The sequence below is a fragment of the Macrosteles quadrilineatus genome, unplaced genomic scaffold, assembly GCF_028750875.1.
Source record: "Macrosteles quadrilineatus isolate MER2022 unplaced genomic scaffold, UCM_ALF_1.0 Scaffold_1__1_contigs__length_201487025, whole genome shotgun sequence".
In the NCBI taxonomy this organism is placed as follows: Eukaryota; Metazoa; Arthropoda; class Insecta; order Hemiptera; family Cicadellidae; genus Macrosteles; species Macrosteles quadrilineatus.
In genome coordinates this window covers 140,733,598-140,759,852 of record NW_026542594.1, presented here as the reverse complement: position 1 = coordinate 140,759,852, position 26,255 = coordinate 140,733,598, and the positions used below count along the sequence as shown (strand labels likewise).

Genomic DNA, 26,255 nt, shown 5'->3' with positions numbered 1-26,255 from the left:
TACTCCTGTACGGTACAGAAATGTGGGCTGACACGCTCAATAAGGAGGTATAGGATGCAGCTTGGCGTGTGCAGCGTCAGGCAGCACTCAGGGTAGCAACTGTACCGAACAGTGTCTAACAGTGGCGGATCCAGAGGCATGGGGGGCGACCACATATATATATTTTTTTACCGCATGTAATACAGTATATTGCGTAAAATAATTTGTCACACTAACTTTGGACAAAGAAATGGTATAAAACTACCATTTGGGAGACTTAGTTTACACCAATCAATTTTTTGCCCCCCCCCCCTTGTGACTGTTCTAGATCTGCCACTGGTGTCTATAACACTGGATATCCACGGAATATCCTGGTGGTTGCTGCAGTAATCTTGTTAAACTTTAGGGGGCAAATAGGAGGATAAGGCAAATTTATCAGCGACAGGTGGAGGACCATGCAAGAACAGAGGAGCGCACCCGCATGTACCCGGACGGAAGAGGCAGAAGAGCTAGAAACAGGAGATGCAGGGACGCTGGACTGATTCAGAATGTCCAGCAATGGGTTGATTGGTGGTATTGTGCACCACTTCACACAAGTGATGGATTCAATAGGTGGATTATTACCTCACCCAGTTTCTGACAGTTCAAAGATTTTTGTAGTCGTACCTGTTCAGGATGGGCAAAGTCGTGTCATCCTATTGCATCATCTACTACCCGGCCACCCGGGTACTCAGGCGATGCATAACACATTTTCTTCCATACTTTACTTAATACTTTAACTGAAGTATACCCTTTGCTCGTGTTGGAGAAAGCCCCGCCTTGACTAGTTTTAGTAGTATTATTAAGTTGATATTATAGTTTGTCTATAGTCCAGGAATGATACCTTAAAAGGACGATACCATTAGAGAGTTCATGCAGTGACACTCTGTAGATGGAGTCAGTATCCAAAAAAAGCAAGCTATGTTATGTTTAGCAAACTGTCATTATATTTTACTTATTGGTGGTTACCAAAATCTCTAAGGCACAACATACAGTACAATTTGTACATAATTCGTTAGACAAATTGTTGAGAAAGGTTTTGAATGAAAATCAAATTTATAAAATAATTATTTATTACAAAATACTTTTTACACTTATATATAAAATAGTCACTGCATACTACCGACTTATAAACTATCTGTGATGTAAATGATTGTCATAGGATGGGGTTATGAGAGCACAAAATTTGTATGTATCACAAAATGATATACTTTTAATATTTTATGGTTGAACAACAAATTATACAAATTAAATGCCACTTTAATGTTGGCAATTAGCTGTTTTAGAGATATGTTTACAAGCAATTGGTTATTTTTTTGGCATACGGTAGCTTAAGTGCACCAAGAGAAAAAAAGTACAGTAGCTTCTCCGTCCTTTTCTCTTTTGCGCTCTCTCAAATTGTGTGACACCTACAAGAGTATTATCATTGGTCTGACAAACAGTTTTATAGAGTAACAAAATGACAGACCCAGTATTACAGTAGTTTGGATTAGCAGGACTCTCTTCTCTAATTGCATTCAGTATAAATAAATTACAGTACGGTACCTCAAAATTTAAATATTATTTAAATAATTTTTCAGTCAACAATAAATGGTATATTAAATTCTCAATCGTGGTAACACCCAGTGTATTACAGGTATAGTTCTGGAATAGCTATAATATAATTAAATATTATAGCTTTACCCACGATAGTAATATGCCAATTCTTATCAAGCCAGTTCATGGTAGTGAAAGAATGCACTAATAAATATATAACTTTAAGGTTAAACTTCATCATGATTAACTTGGTTGACAGTGCTTTGATAACTGAAGTTCAAGGTTAACCTTTTGATCACACCTTACAAAATAAATGTTATAAATTACCATAAAAGGTAAATCTATTATTACAATAAAGTGTATAATATTTATATATTTATAACTATTTACAACAATATTTATTTAAATAATTTACAGCTGATGGGATTCCCCAATCAAATCATACAGAACTCGCTTAGTTTTTTTGTGCCATGGGAGTTAACACAGATTATGCAACAATGTTTTCTGTTGATCTGTTATCATAGCACCTCTAATACAAGGTCTCAATGAGACAAAAATAACTGATAATCCAAATAAAACCTGATAAAACTTTGATTTAGTATAAAATATTTTGATCAGTAAAATTAATTGTCCAATTTTACTTAGTAATTTTACTTTTACTTAATTAAGTACTTTTACTTAATTTTAATTAGTGATTAGTGTTATATTTCTAAACCAAACAATCAGTATTTTAAGAATAAAAAAATCAATCTTTAATAAGATGAACAGTTCCCTAACCGGAAATTCCATAGAAATAGCCTTTAAACTTGAAATCAGTTTCTTTTTGTGTTAACTCAACAGGGAACCAGAAAACAAGAACTAGTTTAGTTCTTCATTTTAACAAACTAAATTGTATACATATTTGCCTTAAAAAAGCAAAACTCATCCTATAAATATACAAATGCTGCATTGATTTACTTAAGTCCCAAATCCTCACAGTGGAGTGTCCAGGTTCCATTTAAACATTTTAAGTCTTTGGCGAGGAATGTCGGTTAGTTAGTCTTAAGCACAAAGTAGACTAGGTGGCAATGGCTTCCCAGGCAGCACCAGCCTCATAGATCTGGAAAATGTCAAAAATAGTTGTAGGCGTTGATTGAAAAAATGATCAGTCAGTTAGACCTTGAAATAATAAACATCTAAAACAAGTTATAACAAATTCCCTTGATTTTGCCATAGTAGGTTATGTCATGGCAATCATCACTACAATAGCCAATAGGCATAACTATGGTTTGAAACCTTCCCTAATAAAATGTAAACCCTTTTGAACTGGAATAAATATTTAACTATGCTCTTCAGTAATTTAGTTATGCCTATTTTCAATAGGCCTACAGTAAAACAACGACCATCCGAACGCCGATTAACCGAATCGCCAATTACCTGAATAAAACTAAGTGCAAAAATTCAACCGACTGCCGCGTAGAGTGGCAGGAAAGGTATTGGCAGAGAGATTTGGTGTCGGGGCGGCTACGATTACTGACATTAAAAATAACAGGGAAAAGATTTTAAGTTTTGTGACTACGTTGGAAATTGATGATGGATGTTTGTCACGAAAAGTGATAAAAAAGGCAAAAGACAAACAGCTTGAAAATGCATTTTTTACTTGGTTTTTGCAACAAAGATCTTTTGGACAACCTATTTCAGGACCTATTTTATGTGAAAAGGCACGAATGTTCAGTGAAAAAATGGGTGTAGCTGATTTTAATGCAAGCACGGGATGGATACGCAATTTCAAGAATCGGCACAGAATTTGGGAATTGGATATTGCCCGTGAAAAACTTTCTGCTGATAGTGAAGCTGCTAATAAATTTGTTAACATTTAAAAAAGAAACTGAAATGTACGACCCTGATCTTGTGTATAATGCTGACGAGACTGGTTTGAATTGGAAAGCATTGCCAAGAAAAACACTAGCATCGTGCTCCTGGACACAAAGTCAGTAAAGATCGCGTCACTATAATGGTCTGTGCTAACTCTACCGGTACCCATCGCCTTCTTTTATTATTAATCAGCAAAGCAAAGAAGCCGCGGGCTTTTAAGAACGTAGCCAACTTACCAATGACCTACACTAATCAGAAAAATGCTTGGATGGAGAGCACTATTTTTTTGGAATGGTACGATAAAACCTTTGTTTCTCAAGTAAAAAAATTTAAAACAGGAAACAGGAAAAAAGGGAAAGGTTTTACTTATTATGGACAATGCGCCGACACATCAGCTGGAGCTTCTCGTGAGAGAAAAGGGGAGATTTAAGTGTCTCTTTTTACCTCCTATCGTGACAAGTCTGCCCATGGATCAGGATGTAATTGAGTGCACAAAACGTCTTTAGAGACAACAGATGCTTCGTAAATTGCTCCTAGCTGAAGAGAACAACGAAGAACAAGTTTTGGATTCTTACAAAAAAATCAACTTGAAAGACTGTTGCTACATGATTGCAGACTCCTGGACCATGGGACCATCGTTAAGAGTGTTTCACTTAAACGGGCTTGGAACAAAATAAACAGTACATCGACAAAAGAGCAACTCAAGTTAGAAAAGCAAGCTAAAGAGCGAGAACTAACTGCTGAAGCTGCTGGCGTTAATGAAAACGAACCGGAATTGCCGTCAGTTGAGGAGTTAGTAAACATGGCTAAGGAAATTGCGGGTTGTTTGGAGTGTGATGTCGATGATATGGAATAGTACGTGGTTGGAATGTGATAAGAACGATCAAGGATACCAGATAATGACTGAGGATGAAATCGCAGTGAGTGTCATGGATGAACAGTAAAATGAAGATGAAAACAATGAGACCACGGGAGACGAAGATGCAGGAGACGAAAATGTACCATCACATAGTGAGGCATTTATGTTCTTTGACAACGCCCTCAAATGGATGGAGCTGCAACCAGAGTGCGATGGTGTACAGCTTCTTGCCGTCCGGTGCCTGCGTGATCTAGCTGCGTGGAAACGAGCTACAAGGTCACGGCAACTTACGCTGATCGAGATGTACAAGTAAGCGTTGTTAAAGAACTTATTGAAAAGAACTTTATATTGTACTGTAGTTTTGTTTTTATAAATATCAGTATTTGTTCCTCTACAATACTTCAATTCAATTTAACAGCTCTATTATGTCTTAGTTATCAACTCAATGAAGTTCATTAGTTGTGTAACACTTTGTTTTTCTTCATTACGATTCTGTGTCCGATAATCCAAATTTTAGATTATCCAAATCGACCTCGGTACCAATTAATTTGGATAATCGGCGTTTTACTGTATTCCCCATCTTATGGACAAAACAATCAAAATATTGTTCTAAAACAAGTTTTCAGTAGATACACTGACACACCAACATTAAGGATAAGCAGACAAGAGCAAATTTAATGATTTAAGTTGCACAACACAGGAAGAATTCCACTATCATGTCAATTTCAATTTCACTCCGAGATGTCCACTGTTTATTGTAGCTTAAATGCTCTTCACAAACAGGCCACCTCCTGATGAGTTTCACACACTAAGCCTGAATGAGCTGGAATTGAAACCCTAGTCTTGGGACAATCTCCTGACCAGAGAGACAATGGTTAAGATCACTCTTTCATTGATCACTTTAAACAGTCTATCGCAATAACAACACACTATCTCAAACAAAAGCGCTTTCAGCTGTTTTTGTTGAGTTGGACATACAAGAGTATATTACGTTACTAGTCCTGAAAATAAGTGTTTGCCGAAAGAGTGTGGTCGTTCCCGTGCGAGACAAAGTCGAGTACGGGATTACCATACGAGTCCGGTAAACACATTTTGGACGAGTGACGTACGATTGTTTACACCATACTACTAAATCTGTACTAATCCTTATATAGGCTATTACCACCAACTAAAGATCGCCTTAAGCTAGTCATAACCTCTAAGAGAGGTTATGTTTTAGTTTATAACTACTCATTGCCACCCAAATACAGTATAATCAGCTGATTGGTGTCCGACAGTACAGTAGTACGCAATGAAACCCCATTTGATTAAGCTGGCGGCAAACAGCTGTTTTCTGGACTAAATCCTTACGTGGGAAGTTCATCAAAATAGTGTAGTGTGGCGTAAAGATAATTGCAGGTGATAGTATGGTAATGGATGTTTTTTTTTTTTATGTACCTGTGATTTAGTCTGATACCTTAATGGAATTTTTCATTTAGTATTTATGACTGAGGCTTACCCATGGTCTCTTGCTGGATCTCCACCTTGTAGGAAGGGTTGTCGTAGGCGGCGGAGGTCGCCTTGCGGTGATTGGCTGCTGTGATGGGGGCCTTGTTGTGGCCATGTTTCCTCATCAGTATGAGAGATAGGATGATGACTGCTGCGATCGCCAGGGTGGCCAGTATACTGACAGCCACTAAAGGTCCGTAGTAGTCACTGCTCTCCACCAGTGGAGTGGCTTCTAGTTTACCTAAACATCAATAATAATCTAAACAAATTGACCCAAAACAGAGTTTAAAGTATAAATTTGTCCAGGCTGGTCCGAATTAACAAGGTTCTACTAAATTATAAAAATGTTTTTTAATTCCTAATTTTAACCCTTTGCAGTCGTATATAATGATCTTTTATCCTTCCCCTATGGATCGGGAAGGCCACACGTTGTGCCCCTCTCATTTTGTTTAATGTCACGACATTGTCAGCGCTAAAGGTGGCCCTGCAGCTCGGGCCGGCCACCCATAGTGGCCCTCTACACTATCTGGAGACAACAACAAGCCGTTGTTTTTATGAGCTTAACACGTTTTTATTAGTTGTATTGTGCAATAGTCCTTAAAGCCTTTTAATTTTTAATAAATATATATTTATGATTTTAAATGGCCTCAAATAGAGACCTAACATCCGATACTATACGGGAATTATTAAGTCGACGAATATGACAATCATTCTATTTAATTCGAGTTTGAAGGTTGTAGGGGGAAGATTAGCATTAAAAAAAATGTATTTTAATGGTATTTATATACAATACTTCTTTATATTATTTTGTTTTAACTACTAAGCTTTGAAATTAATATTATATATCAGCTATATGTTCTTTCTACTTACTGCACCACCGGCTTATACAAAGCTGGTAATTTGCATAGTACTTAACAATAATCATATAACTTGTAAAATATATTTGGATTTGTAGTTTTTTAAATATATTTTTTTTAATGAACCATTTTCATTGCTTTTGAATCAGCTTTAACCATAAAAGATACTATGTTTTTTTTATATTTAGTAGGTATTAAATAATTTATAGGCCTTGTTGTTATAAATGTTCTCATGTTTGAGTAATAAAGTTCTTATTAAATACGAATGAGAATAATTGAATCCTAATGATGACCCCAAGTTTACATATGTTAGGTTAAAGATGAGTGTTTTGGACTTGGCTCGCAACACGGCATTTAAATCCAAGTGTAAAAAGTAAACAAGAGTAGTGCTGAGCTATAGGCGCATCGCTTCGTATGTATATTACAACTTGTCAGGTTATGGATCTCGTGGCCACACGTAGTGAGTGGCCTTCTGACTGCCAAGGGGTAAGAAACCTTCAATCTCAAACTCTATTTAATTTGGAAACAATGGCCCACAAAATATCGCTTGTGACTAATTTATTTAATAAATACATACCTTGTAAGCTATCACTTGCTGGCACCACTCCAGCTTTTGTAGTGAAGTCTTTAACATTGCTCTTCTTGATCTTGCCATTAGTCAAATATGCTTCCAGCCACAGGTGATACCTACATGCAATTGACTTAATCAATATTTTGACTTTAAATCGTGAGTCTGTAATAAATCTTTTGTACATTGATTAAAGGATTAAACCTGATCAAGATGCAGTACATAACAGAGTAAATAAACAAAGCTTGCTTACTAAAAGTTGTGTCATTGTCCTTGCCCACCTTTCATCATTCATCCTCACTAATGGAGTATCAAAATTATTAGATTTATTTAATAAACTTGGATGGAACAATTAAGTATTTCTTTCTGGGGGGGGGGGGGAGAGAGAGAGAGAGAGAGAGAGAGAGAGAGAGAGAGAGAGGTGTCCTGAAACAATAGTCAACCATGTTTTGACTCAAATCAAGTACTGCTGGTCTTATACCAAGATATTTATCATTTCATGTGTCAGCTTTTGACAATAGCAGTGGGTCTATATAACTTATTTATTGGCAATAGCACTGGGTCTATTGTAACAAGCTCTCAGATGCTAGAATGATAACTCTTGGGAACCTGGCTAGAGGAAGATATCTTCCCAAGGATGAACTTAATGGGAGGGAAGCTACAGGCATTCATTGGACGTCAACAAGAAAACAATTGTCTGGGGTGCGCCATAATTCTATTACGGATGAAGTGCTTAAAGGTCTCGACCTGCCCCTGTAAGATAAGATAAGATAAGATATAACACTGGGTCTTTACCCTTACAGCAAACATATTTTTAAACTTAACAAACAATTTTTTTACTTCCTGTTTTTAGAGTGACTTATTAATTTAGCAGTAGCATTGGGTCTGTACCCTGGTATTGAATTAGTTTTTTATATTCAATAAAAAAATCAAAGTTTTTATTTCCTTACTAAGTGTTTACTTCTTCTAGCAAAATCTACGAAGGAAGAAAGTTTTACTGAGGGTCCAGCTTGTTGCGACATTGACAGTACTGTACATTAAATTACCCTAGCCATAACAATTTGATTAGCCCCTCTACCTGGTGTTGGGCTTGAGCCCAGTGATGAGGGTGTTAGGGGGTGAGTCTCTCTTGGCCACCTTGAAACTGCTGAAGTCTTCTCTCTCCCCTTCACTCTGGTAGATAGCACGGAAGATGTTTATGTACTTATCTTCCGGGTAAGGAACTCCAGACCATGTCAACTCTACTGTTGAAGTCTTGACATGGTGAACATCAACCACAAGGTCAAAGCTGTAAGGATCTGTAACAGATTAAAGATTATTGAATTTTCGAGTGTTAATAGTTAGCCAGAATCTTTTATGAGAAACAAACATTCAACACCATTAGAAATTAAAAAGATGGTTTTGTATCTGAACTTTAGTTTCAATATTGCAAGAAAAAGTGAATTTATTTATCTAAAATTAGTTTTATGAGAATATTATTTAGATTTTTTTATTGTTTCTAGTGAGTGACCCCTTTTTATCTAGTAAATTACCATAACTTTTAACCCAATCAAATCCTGATTAGTGGTTATAGGCTAAAGTGTATCCACATGATTTCTGATGAGACTTTTTGTTTCCTACCACTTGACCTGGCAGAAACATTGTATACAATTTACAAAACATCAAAATAAATTAAACTATTCAAAATAAATTTAGTGACTGAAATGGTCATTAACTGCTGGCTCTACCCAAAGTAAGAATACAGTAAATTACTGACTGTTTTAATAATTATAATTGTTGGTTAGGCTTTTGATCTTAAAAGAGTACAGAATTGTATCTTAAAATGTTAACTGTGAATTACATGATATAATATATTGCAATTTCCATTCCATCAATAATCAAAGAACCATGACAAAACACAACCAGCATCCTTATATATAATACCTGAAGGCGATTTCTACGAAACACTACTCCTCCGTTAATAATTGACGGATTATTACAAACGAGGTGTCAAAATTAAGTATTTTTTGTGTAGACGCCCCCTTTTACAAATTACTGGAATAAAAGTCCTTGGACTTTGCCCCACAGGCCATCAAAATCCCAATGTATTTCTTATAAAGAAAAGATTTTGTTTACTTAAACAGACGAATAATTTGTATTAATTACAGCTGTTCATAGTGAACACATGATACAAACAAGAGTGTTCGTTTTAAGAGTGAGTTCGTTCTCAGTTTCGATAGATGGAGTGGAGTGAGCGTTAGTTTTCAGATCGAGTTCGTTTCCAGTTTCGATAACTGGAGTGGAGTGATTGATTACATTATCTTTGAGTTGACTCTTTTAAGTCAACGGAAATGTTGACTGTAATTCGTAAAAAAAAAAAACCTTTAATATTTTGAAATTGCTCGAATTCGAGCAACATGTGCACTAGTAATTTGTACGAGATGCTAGTGGGAAACTTGAAGATGAACTGGTTGGAACTCTTATTTTTGTTTTTGTTACAAAAGGAAAGGATTGATAATTTATTTTTGAACCCCTGAAAGGGTAGATTCCAATCAGGCTCCAAAGTTACTTTTAAGTCTGTTTGTGATAGACTAGGCAAAAAAAAGCTTAATATGATGTTTTTCTATTTGAAACAGTCACTCACTGGTGCACTTACCCTACATAACCGTCTACAGGTGATGGACACTTTGAGCCATCTGACTTACATTTCAAAGTAAAATACTTCAGTTGCTTTCTATTTCCTACTCTACTCCAATGAAGTCAAAAATTAAAACTATACAAAAATAAAAATAGTAATGTTTGTATTCTAGTTGTATAGGTAACTCAAACTAACTAGACTCTACCATCCTAGGTTAAATGACATACCATTTTCAATGGCTGTGGTGATCTCAATGTTTTCATGAGCCCGTAGTTCTGTAGTCTGGTCAGGGAAAGGTATGAAGTAGATGCCGACCTGGTAGAGGGTGTCTGGCTTGAGGTCCTCGATGGTGTAGCTCGTAACAGCTCGGTGGATCAGAGGGGTGGCTGAGAACACCTGCAACACAAACATTTTCATGATGGGATACCAATACAGCTCTTTAGTTGTTTTATTTTACTTTATTACCATTGCTATGTTTTACGATTTTACAGCCCTGTTAGCAATCAAACAAGCAGCTTTCAGACTTGGAGCAAAAATGTGTTTTCAAACATAAAACTGACCTGAGCATGAGGCTCCTTGTACCGGATTTGCACTCCATCAATGAATTGAAGCTCAAACTCGTTAAATGTTCTCCAGACCAGTTTCACCCAGGTAGCATTCAGTTCTGCCACCCTCAACTCCGGGTCTACAGGGATTTCTGGAGGATACAAAGTAGCAGAAGTTGCTGAAAAAGTGTTTACATTTATTATATTTAGATTGTAACCGAAATAATGTTTGCTTGGATCCATATTTTCTAGACAAAAGTGCTTAAAACTTTCATTAAAGTGACTGATAATATAGTCATAAATATTCAGTAGGTATAATAAATTACTTATAAAATAGAGTGCAGCAAAGAGTGATATGAATAAAGCCCTCTTTATTCCAACATCAATAAATAGTGTAAAAAAATTGAGACGTACTTATAGTAACATCTTTAAGAAAAACAACAAAAGACTCTTGTGTCAAAGCAATATAATATCTCTGATTTTATAGCAATATAATATCTCTGACCAACTCACTTTTTGGAAGTGTTTTCACAGTAAGTATGTCACTCACTGGTGAGTTCTGTAAATCTCGCAGAACTATAGAGATCTTTATCTTGTAAGTTGTGTTTGGTTCGAGGTTTCCGAGCTCAAACTCGAGTTCGGGAGTAGCGATGAGATCATCAGGAGGAGCAAGGACTTGTTGCTCCCATGTCGAAGGATCACTATTCCTGTTTCATCATACCATAAGATATAGTACCATATTTAGATAACACCGGAAGACAAAAAGTGTAAATTACAATATTGTAAATAATGTACATTCACATTTTAGCGTATCATTCATAGAGATGGTTCAGAAAATTCATAGGAAATGGCTATGATAATTTTTCCCTAATCTTTGCTTTAAAGTTTGTTTATATTATTCATCATACATTGTTCCCTCATGAATTTGGACATGTTAATACGGACTTCACTTTATCTTGACAGGTTTTTTGAAAAAGACAAAAAATGCATACATAGCTAAGTCAGAAATGTGTGGCTGTGAAGTACACAGCTTTGTTTCGTAAAATGCTATTTAAGTTATAGTAACACTTGGTTGTCACTGACTACATGGAATGAAACCGACACTCAAACATTGTCATTGTAGTCCTCATGCATCACACATCAAAAGTATTTGGTTCCATAATTTTGTTGATGTATTTAAACTGTCGGATGAAAATGTTTGGTCCCTTACAAAGGCGTGTGTTGAATTATTCCGACAAAATATCTAGTATTCACACTAGCTTTAAGGTTGCTAGCCGTTGTAGGCTGTATTGCTTCTACATAGCCATGCTAAAAAAATTCCCTATTGGTTGACAATTTGAAACGTTCATGTCCGCTCCAAGCTAGTTCTACTTTATCATTTAGTATTAAGAACGGTGATAATTTCCTAATATTTGTTAAACACAGGTAGTCATTCTTTTTTGCACACTCACTTTCTATCTGAAGTGTAGCGCAACTCGACTCTACCATGTAGTCCTACCAACACACTGGGGACGGAGAATATGAGTCTAACAGACGAGTCATCGATGGCCTCCAGGGTATGCACCTTGATTTCATCTGAACATAGAAACAGCTGATTAGGGTACCAGTAACTTAATTACATTAAGGATAAACAGCTGTTTGGTGATCAGTGACATTGCTTGAGTCATAAGATATTATACAAATGGACTCGTGCACAGATTGCACTTTTTTAATAGAGTTCAAAACTTCTTTTTAGAGGCAAATGATTTTTTTTATTTAAAAAGCAAAAGAAACACGCACAAACTACGTACAGTAATGAGCGTTTGGGTGCTCCTTTTATCGCAATACGCACGCTAGCCTGCAATGCGTTAAAACTACTGTACAGTAAAATGTTGGCAACTGTTGTGTTTCCTCGGCCAAATATTTGCGTAGCTTAGCGCTTATCTTTGCCGATTGCATACGGCACTGTCAACCGACACCGCTCGCCAGAGCAGCTGCAGGTGTTGTAACCCGACAACGCTCGCCGCCGGACCAATGCGAACTGTTTCACCAATGCCGAGACGCGACTGAGCCACTCGCTCTCCCCACCACCCCGATTCGACTCCGTAGCTTATTGCGCATCTAGTGGGCTGTCCTGGTGTACAGCTTCAGCTCGGATGTGTTCGTGCATCATCGGTCTGCCCGAAGACGCCATTTCGTCTCAGTGGCAGTCCTTTGTTTACTTCTACAAGTCAAGTGTCTATCACTGTTTTTTAATTGTGTGTTTAAGTGCAGTTACAGTAGGTGTAAATGAGTGCTAAACGCAAACGTGTCGTTGTGTCCTTAGAGACTAAACTAAATGCGATTTGTCGTCTGGACAATGGTGAGTCAATAAGAACAGTCGCTAAAGACTTGGATGTTGGTGAGGTTACCGTCGGAGATTGGAGGAGGAAGAGGGCTGAGTTGGAAAAATGGGGTGCTCAGAGCTTAAATTCCAATTGCAATTCAGAGAGAAAAACGTTTAAAAAGTGTGAGTATGAAAAAACTTCCGAGGCTTTATTCTTATGGTTTTCGGAAATGAGAGCAAGGGGAAGTCCAATAAGTGGGCCTATTTTGCAGGCAAAAGCGCTAGATTTCCATAAATCTTTTGGCGATGGTGATGAACCTTTTACCGCTAGTTCCGGGTGGTTAATGCGATGGAAGAACCGTTATGGAGTGCGGCAACTTAATATATCTGGGGAAAAACTTTCAGGTAATGAAACTGATGTGACAGTTTTTGAAGAAAAAATAAGAAAATTGATTTTGAGTGAGGGTCTTACATCCGATCAAATATTCAACTGTGATGAGACAGGCCTTAACTTCAGAATGTTGCCCTCAAAAACTTTAGCCAGTCAGCAGGAAACATCAGCTCCTGGGTATAAGAAATCTAAAGATCGAGTTACAGTTTTAGGATGTGCCAATGCTGCAGGAAGTTTGAAACTCAAACCAGTTGTAATAGGCAAGTATAAAAAGCCACGTGCTTTTAAAAATACTAATGTGGACGCATTTCCCAGCACATACACAAACCAGAAAAACGCATGGATGGACTCGCGGATTTTCAACCAATGGTTTTTTGAGGAATTCGTTCCAGTCGTTGAAGCTTTCTTGGAGAACAAAAAACTCCCTCGCAAGGCCGTTCTTATTCTTGACAACGCTTCGTCCCATCCAGATGCTGATGAGCTAGTCAGCGATGGCATTGGAGCCTTATTTTTGCCTCCAAACGTTACTGCCCTCATCCAGCCTCTAGACCAGGGAGTTCTAGAAACTTTTATTAAGCGAAACTACAAAAAGAGGCTGCTTAGAAATCTACTGAGAAGCTAGAGGACGGGCTGGGTGTCACTGATGCTCTCAAGTTAATCACAATGAAAGATGTTGTCTACTGGGTGTCAGAAGCTTGGGATAACGTTAGGGAGGACACTATAAGAAGGTCATGGCGCAAACTTTTCGGAATTGAAAAGGCAAGCCGCCAAGAGACAGCTGCTCCTGAAAACCAGCCAAGAGCATGTCCTCCTGAAAATGAAGAGCTTGTGGATCTTTGTAACCATCTTCCAGTGGCTGAGCCCATCAGTGCAGAGGACATCAGTGTATGGATCAATGGAGATGAGGATCAGGCCCTAACTGATGACGTGATTATCCAGATGCTCAACCAACCAGAAGATGATGACAAGTAAGTTTTTGATTTTTTATTTATGCAAAATTTTAACATAAAAACATAATCCAACATCAATTTTTTAACACAACTATATTTGTTACACTTTAGTTAAATGTTGCCCATTCATCAATCCAAAACTAATTTCATACCAATTCCAACTGCTGCCTTTTGATTGCGTTACGGTTACGTAAAACAAAGGTTTTTTTTACAGCGATGAACCTGATGGGGTGACTGAGAAAATATCACATACAGAAGGTCTAAGAATGATCGAGGGAGCACTGGCATACATTGAACAACAAGAAACCGCAACAACAAACGATTTAGTTTGGCTGCGACGCTGGCGCAACAGGGCGGCTAGCCTAAGATCCTCTAATCTAAGTCAAAAAACAATAACTGATTTCTTTGGGAAAAAAGATTAGCTTACTTTGTTTATTTTTGTACAATGTACAGTAAATTAATTTTCATTTCTTTGATTTAATTTTGTAAACAGGAATACTGTACTGTAACTAAACTTCTGTACATTGTGTAGCCTATATCATACGTATTCAGTTGTGCAATAAATTGAGTGTTATATTAAAACAGTCTTTAGTATTGTGAGTGTTACCGTTTCCTCTCACGTTTTATTGCGTACTAATAACATTTCTTGTACTAATAAACTAAACAACAGTTCAGTTAATAACTTTTGTTCATGTTTTAGTATATCTTGAGCTATTTTTAGCCCCGGTAACGATTTTTAGGTTACGTTCCGTGTTATCCGAGGTTCGCCGTATCCGAGGTACCCTCGGTCCCAATTACCTCGGTTAACCGAGGTTCTACTGTATTAGGTTAGTAAAAATACTAATCGAACACTTGGTATTGTAACCATTACAATTTGTTGATTGTTTATTTATACCTTAAAGAGTGACTAACCTACCTCAATCAGGTTACAGCCTAGGTTATTTAAAATCCATTTTCATGAACTATTTAATTTCTTGTTTACTATCTGGCTAGTTGAACATTTAACTGAAGGGTTGACTGGCAAAAAATGGATCTTACAGAGAATACCTTTATTTGTATTAAGTATTTAGATAAATAGAGAGAACTAGATGGTACCGGTAAACACTTGAAAGAAGTAGGACATTATAATACACTATTGTTGTAATGCTATAAACTTTTCCACAGTAAAAAGATTTATGATCCCCTTCAACCGCTATTACTTAACACAATCTATAAAAAAATTGAGTGATAAAATTGTGAATATCTCCCATGGAGGATATCATCATCGTTTTCTGCAACAGTGGATCTTTAGGGACATCTCTGGCGTTAGTGGCGAAAGCATCCCCAACTGTGCGATCTGAGTACCACCACCCCCAGCTTATATGAACGACTATAGAACAACGACACAATACTAGACTCAAAACATCTTCAAACAAAATATCGGTCGATAAAATTATTGCTTTCAAAAGTGGTTTTATAACCATATTTTGCATTGTATTTAGAACCAGGCAAGCCAGATTTCACTGCTAGTGCTAAAGTAACATTAAAATTACTTACTTGGATCTTGAGTTCCAGGATGTTGAGGGAATCCGTGGATTGGCAACGTATTAGTAAAACCTGAAAAATCAAAATTATTTTATATATAACAGCTTGAAGGTATACAGTCTTCCTCCCTGCAGAAAAAATCAAAACTTAACATTTTCAGGTAGATTATTTTATAACTAATTAACTAATTTAGTTTTAACCAAATCATGTAAAAAAAACTGTTTTAATGTTTAATAATCATGTAATTGTTTGCACTTCCCATGCTTTGTTCTGCATGCAAAATACTTTGTAATAGGTGTATTATTTTTAGAGGACGATATTGTAGAAATTTGATGTACAGTACTGTTTAAAAAAATTATATTGTATAGGGTCCATTGTTTAAATCAGAGCTAAGAATCTTCAAAGGGAATGCTGAGAATCAGATTGTGGAACTAACCAAAACACATTTGATACTACATCATGGTGTAAAGCTTATCGCATAGATTCTTTAAGATTTAAAAGATTTGATTTCTTTTTATAAACAACCATTGCTGTAAAAAACCTCTCAAAAAGAAAGTCGACTGAATTATTTCAGTTTTATTCAGAAAACATTTCAACTGATAAGCGCACCATCGGTTATACTAAATATTTTATATTGTTCTACACCCGTTGCTTCTGAAACCCCCTTAAACACCACAATATTTTGTACGATTTAGCTGTTGGGAAATTTCTAACTAAGTATTTATTTAGAGACATTAGGCTGTGGTCTATCTCTAAGTTCTAGAAAGATTCTTTACTCTAAAATAATCACAAACATCATGCACAAAATAAAATCATGATCAAAATGGTTAGTCATCTGGTTAAAATCTACCTGCTGCAAAACCCAATGATTTTAAGCACAATCATTCACCATTTAAGCTGTAATAGGCTATGTGTGTGATATTATTTGTTCACGAAAATCCCAGAAAAATATGTATAAGTATAAGTTAAATATTTCCAGTGCTTGTCACCTTATACATTCTCATTCTAGTATATTTAGTAACTAGAGACATTGAAGTACCATCACGTTATAAGTTACATATGGGAAAGCTAGTAGTGAACACTGAAACAAGATGGCAAAGGTGGGCTGGCATACTAATGTAATACCAATATTCAAAACCCAAATTCAAGCAGAATTTCATCAAATCGGTTTTGTATAGTTAGCCGTTACAAAATTTTGAAATCATCCTATCAATTGTCATGGAGTAAATAACCAGAGTTAAGAAAGTGCATGCATCCAAACCCCATAACAACCCATATGGCAAGAAGGGTGCAATACTTAGGAACAAACCTGGGCGAGTACTGTTGTTGGGTAGACCGAGAGGGACGGCCGCATGAGACGAGTGTTGAGTCAACAGTGATTCCTGGTATGGTGGTGGGGGAAAAGGTCCCTGGTATTGGTTAGGATTTCGATTTCTAAGGTGAGCCAATATCTCCTCCACCCTTTGGCTGGGAGATGTAGGAATATTTGGACTATGGATATGTATAGTTCCTCTCCCAGGAGGAGCACTGTTTTGATTTTGGGCTGTCTGAGGCTGAATATTTCCTCCATTGGGTAATTTATCTGGGTTTTGATACAAGTATACTTCTTCAGGAGTAAGGAAGTGACCTGGTGGATGGGGATGTTGTGCATTCAACTGAGGGTTTGGTTGTACATATTGTATTATTTCTTCTGGATGAAAATTAGATGGGATTTGTCCACCCTTTGGAAGATGAGGTGCTAGATTGTGCAAATGTGTCAGTATTTCTTGGGGAAGTCTTTGAGGATTTTGTCCATGGTATTTGTCCACTGGCTTTTTTTTGTTGTATCTCGGGGGCGGTGGCTGCACGTTAGGGTCGTAAGGGATCTGGAAGTGCTGAACATGAAACATGTCTGGTGCAGGTTGACCATTGTGGGGTATTTGTTGAGGAGGGAAACCTTGATCGTGAATATAATAAACTTGATTGGGATTAATAGGGTGACCTCCATTTTGATGTAAAATAGACGGTGGAACTTTCTCACCTTCATACTGAAACTCATGATCATTCTCTTGGCCAGGCGGAGTGAGGCCATGCTTGGGATCATTATCATTGGTCTTTTGAGTAAAGCCTGTGTTGTTTATGCTTTGATGGTAGAGTTCAGACTTGCTAGGCTGGAATAATCCAGGAAATTCATTTCCTTGATCCTCATTAAAGTTTTGGTGTATTGGGTTACTAACCTGGTTTGGAATTACACCTGGCTTAGATTTATCATACTTTGATGGTTTGGCTAAAGGAGGGGACAAGAATGGAAAATGGGTAAATATTCCCTCATTTGTGTTAGGAAGATCGTCTTCGAATTTTGAATCTGGCACATGAGTTTCTTTACCCTTGTGGCCAGAAATGTTTGTTGCAGGACTCTCAGAAATGTGTACATCAGGGATTTCTGATGGTGGTAAGTTAAAAGGTGCCAAAATATCAACCAAAGGATTTTCTTTATGGGACTTGACTTTAGTTGATGTTTCAGATTTTTGCTTAGTTGGACCTTTTCTAGTCTCTTCTTCTAAGTGTTGTGGACTAAAAGGACCAGGAAAGTAGTCTTTTTTGTTGTTTGTTTGGTTTTTGTAATTTTTATTTTTCAGTGGTTGAGTCGTGTTTAAGTTGGGATTGAAAGGCCCGAGAAGTAATGTGCTTGATGTAGTAGTCTCGTTAATTGTTTTGTGATTAGTGTCATCAGTCATAACTGTTTTAGTTGGTCTCATGTCCAATTGTATGCCTGAAATAAATTTGAAATAATTCAATGTTTTATGCCATTCATGCTGAAAAACCTATAAAACCACTGTTCAGTGTGGCTTCATATAGGATTATTTATTGCAACTTTTTTTATTGTTAATGGAGCATTATTATAGGTTTGGCAATAATGTGTACAGATTTAAAGCAGAAAAAGTTGAAGATTCCGATGACATTTCAAAAGCATTATTTTGTTAATATGAACATGAGCTAAAATGGTTCCAGAAAGTAGCAAAATTAAATTTGTATGATTGAATACCACTGGTACTTTCAATAAAAATGTTACAATATTTGCTCAGATTCTATTCAATACTCACATTTTGAGAATGAATACTACGTCAGTCCTACGACACTGAAAGCGTTAAATTGCCAAATAGAGGTAGAAGAAATGAAACCCCTAATAGAAAGTGTAAACATATTATCAGTAGTGACAATAAACAATATGATAATGCATGTAGTTAATCTTTAGCAAACACAACAATTTGTTCAAGCACAAAATGCACACACAAACACAACACAGTAAAACAAAGTGGCACAAAGCATGCACAAAGTGGTGTTGGTTTACCAGAGTGGGGAGGACACATCCAGAACAGACAACACTCGTCGTCTGGTTGGTGAGAGAGAATCGCCTCCTTGGAGTCACAAGGCAGGGTGGGGGGAGGCGTAGCAGGTACAGGAGGACAAGCTGCATGACACGTGATATTGCCCATCTCACAGTAACATCTCTGCTCACAGCCAGACAGCTTGCTAGGGATGTCTGCCCAGTTGGGGAACCTGCTCAGATCATCAAACACTTTTATTAAACATAGCAACCGCTTTTAAAAATTGTTGTTAAGAACTTAAGCTTGATGTAATAATTTAAAAGAAAAATCATCATCCCACTAACTAACTACCTAAAAGTTTTGTGCCACATTTTCCTCACACTTTTTTTAAAAGGTTGTCAAAATGAGAAAATATTACTTGGAATTGTGTAGGTAACAGTTTCAATATAACTGGAAAATGAACAAAAATCATCACAATTAAGGATATTTAACATAGGAGCCCAAGGACTAGGCTTTAGGAGTTTTTGTGAGGGTAGTAGGCTTCTGAATGAGGGTGAGTCCAATCTGGCACAAGAAAAACTAAACTTTACACTATTTAGTCAACAAAACTAGAATGCTATTGTCATTTACAGAATTCTCAACCAAGGGAGGTATGACTTGAAAAGAGAGTTGTCATATAAGTTAAAAGTTCTACAACTCATACCTTCCTTAGTTGAAAATTGCTGTCAGTGACAATGATATTTTAGGTTTTTTTTATATAGTGTTGTAAGTTTTGTGTTTTTTTTTTGTACCAGATTGGACTCTGTATTATTTAGGTAAGCCTTATAAAAGATCCTAATCATCGCAGTTTTTATATTCTTTACGAAATCCTCTTTACCAACTATGTTGTAGAAATCAAATATCTAAAAACTTTTACTACACTAGATCGATCAATATTTTATTTTTAATCAGAAAGAGAAATTACGTTTCACCCATGTAGATGCACGATCCATTGTCCTTGCACTTGACAGTATCAGGGCAGCACTTGGGAGGAACAGGTACAAAGTCTGCAGGCTGAGTCTCCCAGGAGAGACAATGAGGATCTAGCACGTCTAGGCCGAAGTGTGTCGGACAGTCAATAGAGGCACACTCCACGCCTGACTTGCCACACACGCAGTACGCAGCACAACCATCATGGAACTCCTCACCTAACAGACACTATTGTTAGATAAGTTACGGCTCACGAGAGGCAGAGTGATTAATGGTATTGGTCTTTATTTTGTCTGCGATAAAATTTATCATTTAATTGCGTAAAAAAAAACTCGCTGTATAATCACAACACTTTTTTAAAGTTATGTGACTACTGAAGCTAAACTAAGGCAGAAATTCTTCATTTACATCACTAACTGCCCTTCCACCAGGAGCTTTGGTATACTCAGTCAGAAATCGCCTATACATAATGTCTTTGGTGAAAATACTACCTTCCCTGTATTTCTTTTCTCTTAGGTTACATGCTTAAAACTAATTTTCTAGTTGTACAGTCAGTTCTACAATAACTTTAATTGAAAAGTATTATACAGTCCAAAGTAACATTAAGTAGCACAAAAACATTGCACGATGTTTTATTGAGGTTCTTAAAACCCTCAAAGGCTAAAAGTTGCATACAGTATTTACGATGTTTTCATCAAGCAGAATGTACACAAATAATAGGTATCATAAGGATGAAAGATCAGTTGGAAAAATTTTAAGATAAAAATGTGTATGTGAAAAAATGACAAACATCTGGTTAAATAAGGATTTTTGGGAAAATATTATAGCCTATTTGATTTTCTCTTTATTTTCCCCCTATGAACCATTTCCTGGTGTTTGGCTGTTTACTCACAAGGCACCCTGTCTACATTGTATGAATCTGATTTTCATGATACCCTCAGAAAACTCTATTCAGGTACACCATATTTTTCTAACCAAACAACAGTCTTGGCTACAAACTCACCCCTGGTGTAGTTTTTCCCTTTGTACTCGCACATGTTGCCAGTCAGTTTAGAAGCTGGGAGAGTGGCTTGCATTACATTGCTGAGGGTTGCTCCCATCCTCACCCTGAAGCTGTACGTCTTTCCTGCTTGTAGTTCCCCCACCAACAAACCTTTCCCTGTTGCTGGACTCCAAATGCTCCCATCAAGAGAAGTCTCCACCTCAGCCATAGAACTGTTGACAGGCTGGGCAAGTTCTATCATGACTGCTGAGCTGTTTAACGGAGTGATCGCCACTAGTCTCAGTGACACAGGTTCGTCGGAATCATCTAAACAATAAAGTATAATAGAGGACCCATGCTGCTTCGCAGCGTTAAAATAGATATAATCTTAGAGAAATAATCAAATTTATGATTTTTGATTGAGTAATACAGTTTATCTTGAGCTTAACTGATTCAAACATTCATAATAGCTCAAATTAAAGCCTATCATTTACTGATTATTTTGAGTTTAAACATAAAGAAAAACATGAACAATATTGAAGCTATTGATTTTTAAAAATTCAATAGCTCAGTTCAGATTTTCAAAAATAAATCAAATTACAGTATGTGTTTTGGTCGAGTAATACAGTAGGTAAATATTTGCATATGATTGATCTGAAAACTTGGTGAGCATGCCTTCAATTTGAGACCTCAACCATGAAAATCAGTCGGGTAGAAGAGCCAAGCGAACTCGGAAAAGAAATACCAAATTTAACTCCCTTAAGAAATACATGGGGAGAAAATTTTGTTTACGTGTAGGCAGAGTGAGATAGTAGATAAATATATGCCAGTGCTTGATGGCAAAACCGAGCATGCATACCTTCAATTTGACTGAGACCTCAATCATGAAAATTGGTCGTGTAGAATTGCCAAACGAACTCGGAAAAGAGAAACCAAATTTAACTCCCATAAGAAATACATGGGGAGCAAATTTCGTTTATGTATACACCGAGTGGGATTATAGATAAATAGATGCCGATGCTTGATAAGCAAATCTGTGCGTGCATACCTTCAATTTGAGACCTCAACCATGAAAATCGGTTAGGTAGAAGACAAACTCGGAAAAGAAAAGAAAAATTTAACTCCCATAACAAATACATGGGGAGCAAATTTTGTTTACTTATACACCGAGTGGGATTAATGATAAATATATGCCGATGCTTGATGACAAATCTGTGCATGCATACCTTCAATTTGAGACCTCAATCATGAACATCAGTTGGGTGGAAGAGCCAAACGAACTCGAAAAAGAAAAACAAAATTACACTCCCGTAAGAAATATATGGGGAGCAAATTCCGTTTACGTATAAGCCGAGCGGTATTATAGATAAATATATGCCGATGCTTGATAGCAAATCTGTTGTAGTTTTTATCTACACACTGTGTAGATATAAAGTCAATGATGATACTTTCTAAAATACAATTAACTGACTATTCTCATTCTCAAATACTTGTTGTTTTATCAAATTCAACCTTTTCAACTGACTAATGTAATTTACATTTTATATAAATTAGTCAAATACAAGTCATTATTCTCATTCTCATGCATTAAAAACTTCTTAACTTTATAGAGAACTTGTACTTAAGTTATAAAATTTCTGAGTATATTGTTATTCACCTGGTTTGGAAGCATCATGGCCGTCCAGAGATACGTCACACAACACCAGAGTGCAGCAGGGGTCCTTGGTGTCTGGCAGAGTGAGGCACTTTTCTGACTTTGTGTTGTTGACTGCTGGGCATCTGTAACAAACATTGTTTGGGAACATTCTCTATTGATGCAAGTACCTATAAATAGTTTGGTACCAATAGTCTAGACAGCAAATAATAATAACTAGATTTAAACTTTCTAAGAGTTTGAGTATGGTAAGTGATGTCTGAACTTGTCTTAAGAATAGACAATGGAATGGTTTGTAAAGCATACTGTACCTAATGCATACCAAGAAGACATAAATATCTTTGTTAAAAAATAAACATAGAAAAGGTCAGGTTAGTATTATATTTTCAATAATACACTAGAAGTAATAAACATAGATTTTTAATATTTGAAGAAATACACATTATATGGGATCAACAAACGTTTTGTAGTTTTATAAATTTGATTGCCTCATTCTAAATAACTTTTATTGGAAAACACTTTCATGGTCTATCTTTTCCCCTTGACAATTATTTTAACTTAGAGGAAACTTGAAGTTATGAATTGGAAAAGTCTGAAAGCATCAGGTTTGCACAACACTGTTAGTTAGCCAAAATATACAGATGTCATGTTTCTAATGAGAAAGTTAAGTAGAAGTTATCGTGGGATGCACTTAACTATGATGTGTCTACCTTAGATGAATCCCTCTAGAATTTTTAGTAGGAAATGAAATAATGAAAACATAAAAACACACTAACACACTCGTCTTTGGTATGCCTCCATAAAGATGTTTTAATATTTCCATGATAGGTTTTAAAGGGTGGGAAGTTTTTTACTCTATGATTTCATGTTATCTTCGCCAACAATTTTGTGCTTTTATTCATTCCCATTAAAATTGTCCTATTAAAAGTAACATCCTAATTTTTGTTTGATTTAATTATATGAGCTGCCGTTTTATTGGATAGCTAAAATATTAGGTTTATTTTAGTTGTAGTTCACATTTCTGTTTACCTTGGTTTGCAGGATACAAATCCACCTTCTTCACATGAACAAACTGCCTCACATGCATCATTGAATGTGTCTCCTTTCTGGTAAGTTTCATTTTTGTACACACAAGCTCCATTTGGCTTGTCTAGAATGAAAAACAATAAAGCCTTAGTAATCTGTAAAATGACAGAATCCACATCTAAAATATACAGTGGCAAACTTAGTACCTAGTGGTTAATATTAACTTTCATGAGATGTCTAAAACTTTGATATTCATCGATGATCAATAAATTAGAATACAAAATTAGATATGACTTTTAATGGTAAAGTTAAACTTTGAACTAGGACCCAATAGTTTTTATAATAGATCTTATCTAAGCAACTTCAAGTAAATTTTTAAATGGGTCTTTGAGAACAAATGCACATGCTTTTCTTTTGACCAAAGGCCTACTATGCAGGAAAAAAAACCCATTAAACAGTTAGTAAACAAACTGTATATTGTGAATGAACTAAAGCTAAAATTGTCACCATGTCTAGATAAAAAGTCAAATAAAACATCCTCAGCCTTTGTAACTCACCAGGTAAGTAACTATAGTTCGGCCGCTTAGAAAACGACCTGCGCGCTAATGCTAAACCAATGCTGGAGGAGGTCGTTTTCTAAGCGGCCGACCTATAACTGCAAATACCCTTGAATGGACAATAACCTCTTAAAACAACTTTCTACATGTTTTCAATTTTGCAAATGCAAATAAGCAGCTGCTTAGTATGTGGTTAAATCATTGCATCTATTACAAATGTGTAATGTACATTTTACTATTATAACATACGGTAAGCCAGATGACAAGAATGGAACAACAAGGTACACTCAATGGAAACAATCGATACATCATTTTGATACCTGCGATTGCTTACAATTGAAATTTACAATTGAGTTTAAAACAGCTGAGTTTTACTCCCTAGGGACTAAAACGGCTTTTTACGCCCCAGGGAGTAAAAATGCTATGGTACTTTAGACTGCAAGGCATGTGTTAAAACGGCTAAGTATTTTTACTGCAGTACTGTATGAGGAAAAGATTATTAAAAAAATATATATTTTAGCCAAACAACATAATTTTATTATGAAATCGGAAAATAAACCCAGATATTAAGACATAATTTGTGTCGGGGGATACACACCTTGTGCCTGGTGGGCGCAGACCAGCTGTACACAACAGTGGTCGGCCTGTGGCTTCTCCTGACACAGTGGGTCAGTGTTGGTGCCTCTGCGGACTAGAGGAGGTGGACACTGGTCACAGCTTGTGTCCTCATCATCCATGGTCACGTCGTCCAGAGGAGGCAGCCCAGGGGCAGAGGTGGAGTTGAGACTGACAGCTCTACCTTCCTTCTCCGTGTTGGGTGGCTCAGGAGGTGGGTGCGGCGGTGTCGTCGTCGTCTCTGACGTGGAATTTGTTGAAACATTATCTAAAAAGACCAACTATCTATTAAAATTATGGTTCCAAATTGGGTTAAAGGATTACATTTTCTTTCAGAATAGGAGTAAAATGTAGGCTAGAATTATTTAGTCAGATGAATGAGGTATAGTTATTATCTATTCAGAGAACATTATGTACAGTTTTTTTTCTATCCTAGGATGATAGGCATGAGCCCAGGATTGTTTCTCACATTACTTCATGCTAGACCTAGGGATAGCGGCATTATACCTTAGATCAAATCCGTTGGTGATTTGGCGGGATTTGAGCCCAAGAAATAAGCCTTGTACTCTACCACTAGACCAGCTTGCTACCCTCTCAGTATGCCTACCGGTACATATTTTGTAATATAAGGATGTTGTGTTAATGTAGAGTTTTTCTTCAGTAATGTCGGTATTCGTTTGCGTACTTGTTTTATAATTTACAACAATACATTTTGTAAATTGTACAATTATTAAACTTTAATAACTTAGGCTACTAATAACAATTTATACGAGGGGTCGTTCAATAAGTAGGAGGTCTAACGAGACAAATTATTATTGCTCAAAAACGGTTTTTAGGCTTTTGGTTACTTTTAGCGAATTTCCCTATAGGGAAGTAGCTATTACCGTAGGTCTCATGGTAAGACTTAGGCCCGGGACCGATTTACTTTTTCATTTTAATGTCCCCAGAGGCCAAAAACACCATTCGTTCAAATTTTTATATATGTATATATATATATATATATATATATATATATATATATATATATATATATATATATATATATATGTGTCCGTGAACACGATAACTTGAGTAATTTTTATCCGATTTTGATGAAATTTGGTTTGAAGGTGTAAGGCGGGATAAACTTGAATGAGTTCGCGATCCAGCATGATCGGACCATGGGAACAGGGTTTTATGGGGGGTTTTATGGGGTAAAAATTTGTTTTTCTCACTTCTTACCCTCAAAACACAAAATTTCCCAATTTTTCTCTAAACCTTCTTAAAGAGCTTAAAAAAACAAACAATTCAGTATATCAAAGTGTTTTTGTACGGTTATTGGTTACGGAGAAAACTAAAAAAATGGTAAATTTAAAATTCCCATGTTATTCTTATGGAGAACTAGCTGTAACCCGCGGGCTTTGCCCCGTTTAACTTCTTAATTTTCAAGATTATCTCGTTCGCATGGCTCAATCACGTCCTGGTTGAAGTTTGTTCGCTACGCTCACTCACCTTTAGGTTGGAGCTCGTTCGCTACGCTCACTCACCTTTAGGTTGGAGCTTGTTCGCTACGCTCACGCACATTTAGTTTGAGCTCGTTCGCTGCGCTCACTTGCCTTCAGGTTAGCTCGTTCGCTACGCTAACTCGCCTCC

At 36.5% G+C, this 26,255-nt stretch overlaps 1 protein-coding gene across 2 annotated transcripts in view; it reads right to left on the bottom strand.

Moving 5' to 3' along the window:
* Nucleotides 1-1,080: 1,080 nt before the first annotated feature.
* Nucleotides 1,081-26,255, bottom strand: part of LOC128985788 (putative epidermal cell surface receptor) — an 86,444-nt gene continuing 61,269 nt past the window's right edge. Inside the window, exons 2-17 of one of the 2 annotated variants that reach the window (XM_054405665.1) lie at nt 24,607-24,891; nt 23,455-23,575; nt 22,429-22,550; nt 20,793-21,098; nt 19,785-20,007; nt 18,844-19,052; nt 16,822-18,264; nt 15,525-15,584; nt 11,794-11,917; nt 10,856-11,049; nt 10,358-10,521; nt 10,025-10,193; nt 8,259-8,478; nt 7,190-7,299; nt 5,766-5,996; nt 1,081-2,653 (exon numbers count right to left, since the gene is read on the bottom strand). In XM_054405665.1, coding sequence (XP_054261640.1) covers nt 2,646-2,653; nt 5,766-5,996; nt 7,190-7,299; nt 8,259-8,478; nt 10,025-10,193; nt 10,358-10,521; nt 10,856-11,049; nt 11,794-11,917; nt 15,525-15,584; nt 16,822-18,264; nt 18,844-19,052; nt 19,785-20,007; nt 20,793-21,098; nt 22,429-22,550; nt 23,455-23,575; nt 24,607-24,891 — 3,989 coding nt within the window. In that variant the 3' untranslated portion in view covers nt 1,081-2,645. The remainder of the gene's footprint in view (nt 2,654-5,765; nt 5,997-7,189; nt 7,300-8,258; nt 8,479-10,024; nt 10,194-10,357; nt 10,522-10,855; nt 11,050-11,793; nt 11,918-15,524; nt 15,585-16,821; nt 18,265-18,843; nt 19,053-19,784; nt 20,008-20,792; nt 21,099-22,428; nt 22,551-23,454; nt 23,576-24,606; nt 24,892-26,255) is intronic. The other variant, XM_054405673.1, reaches the window with a different exon arrangement.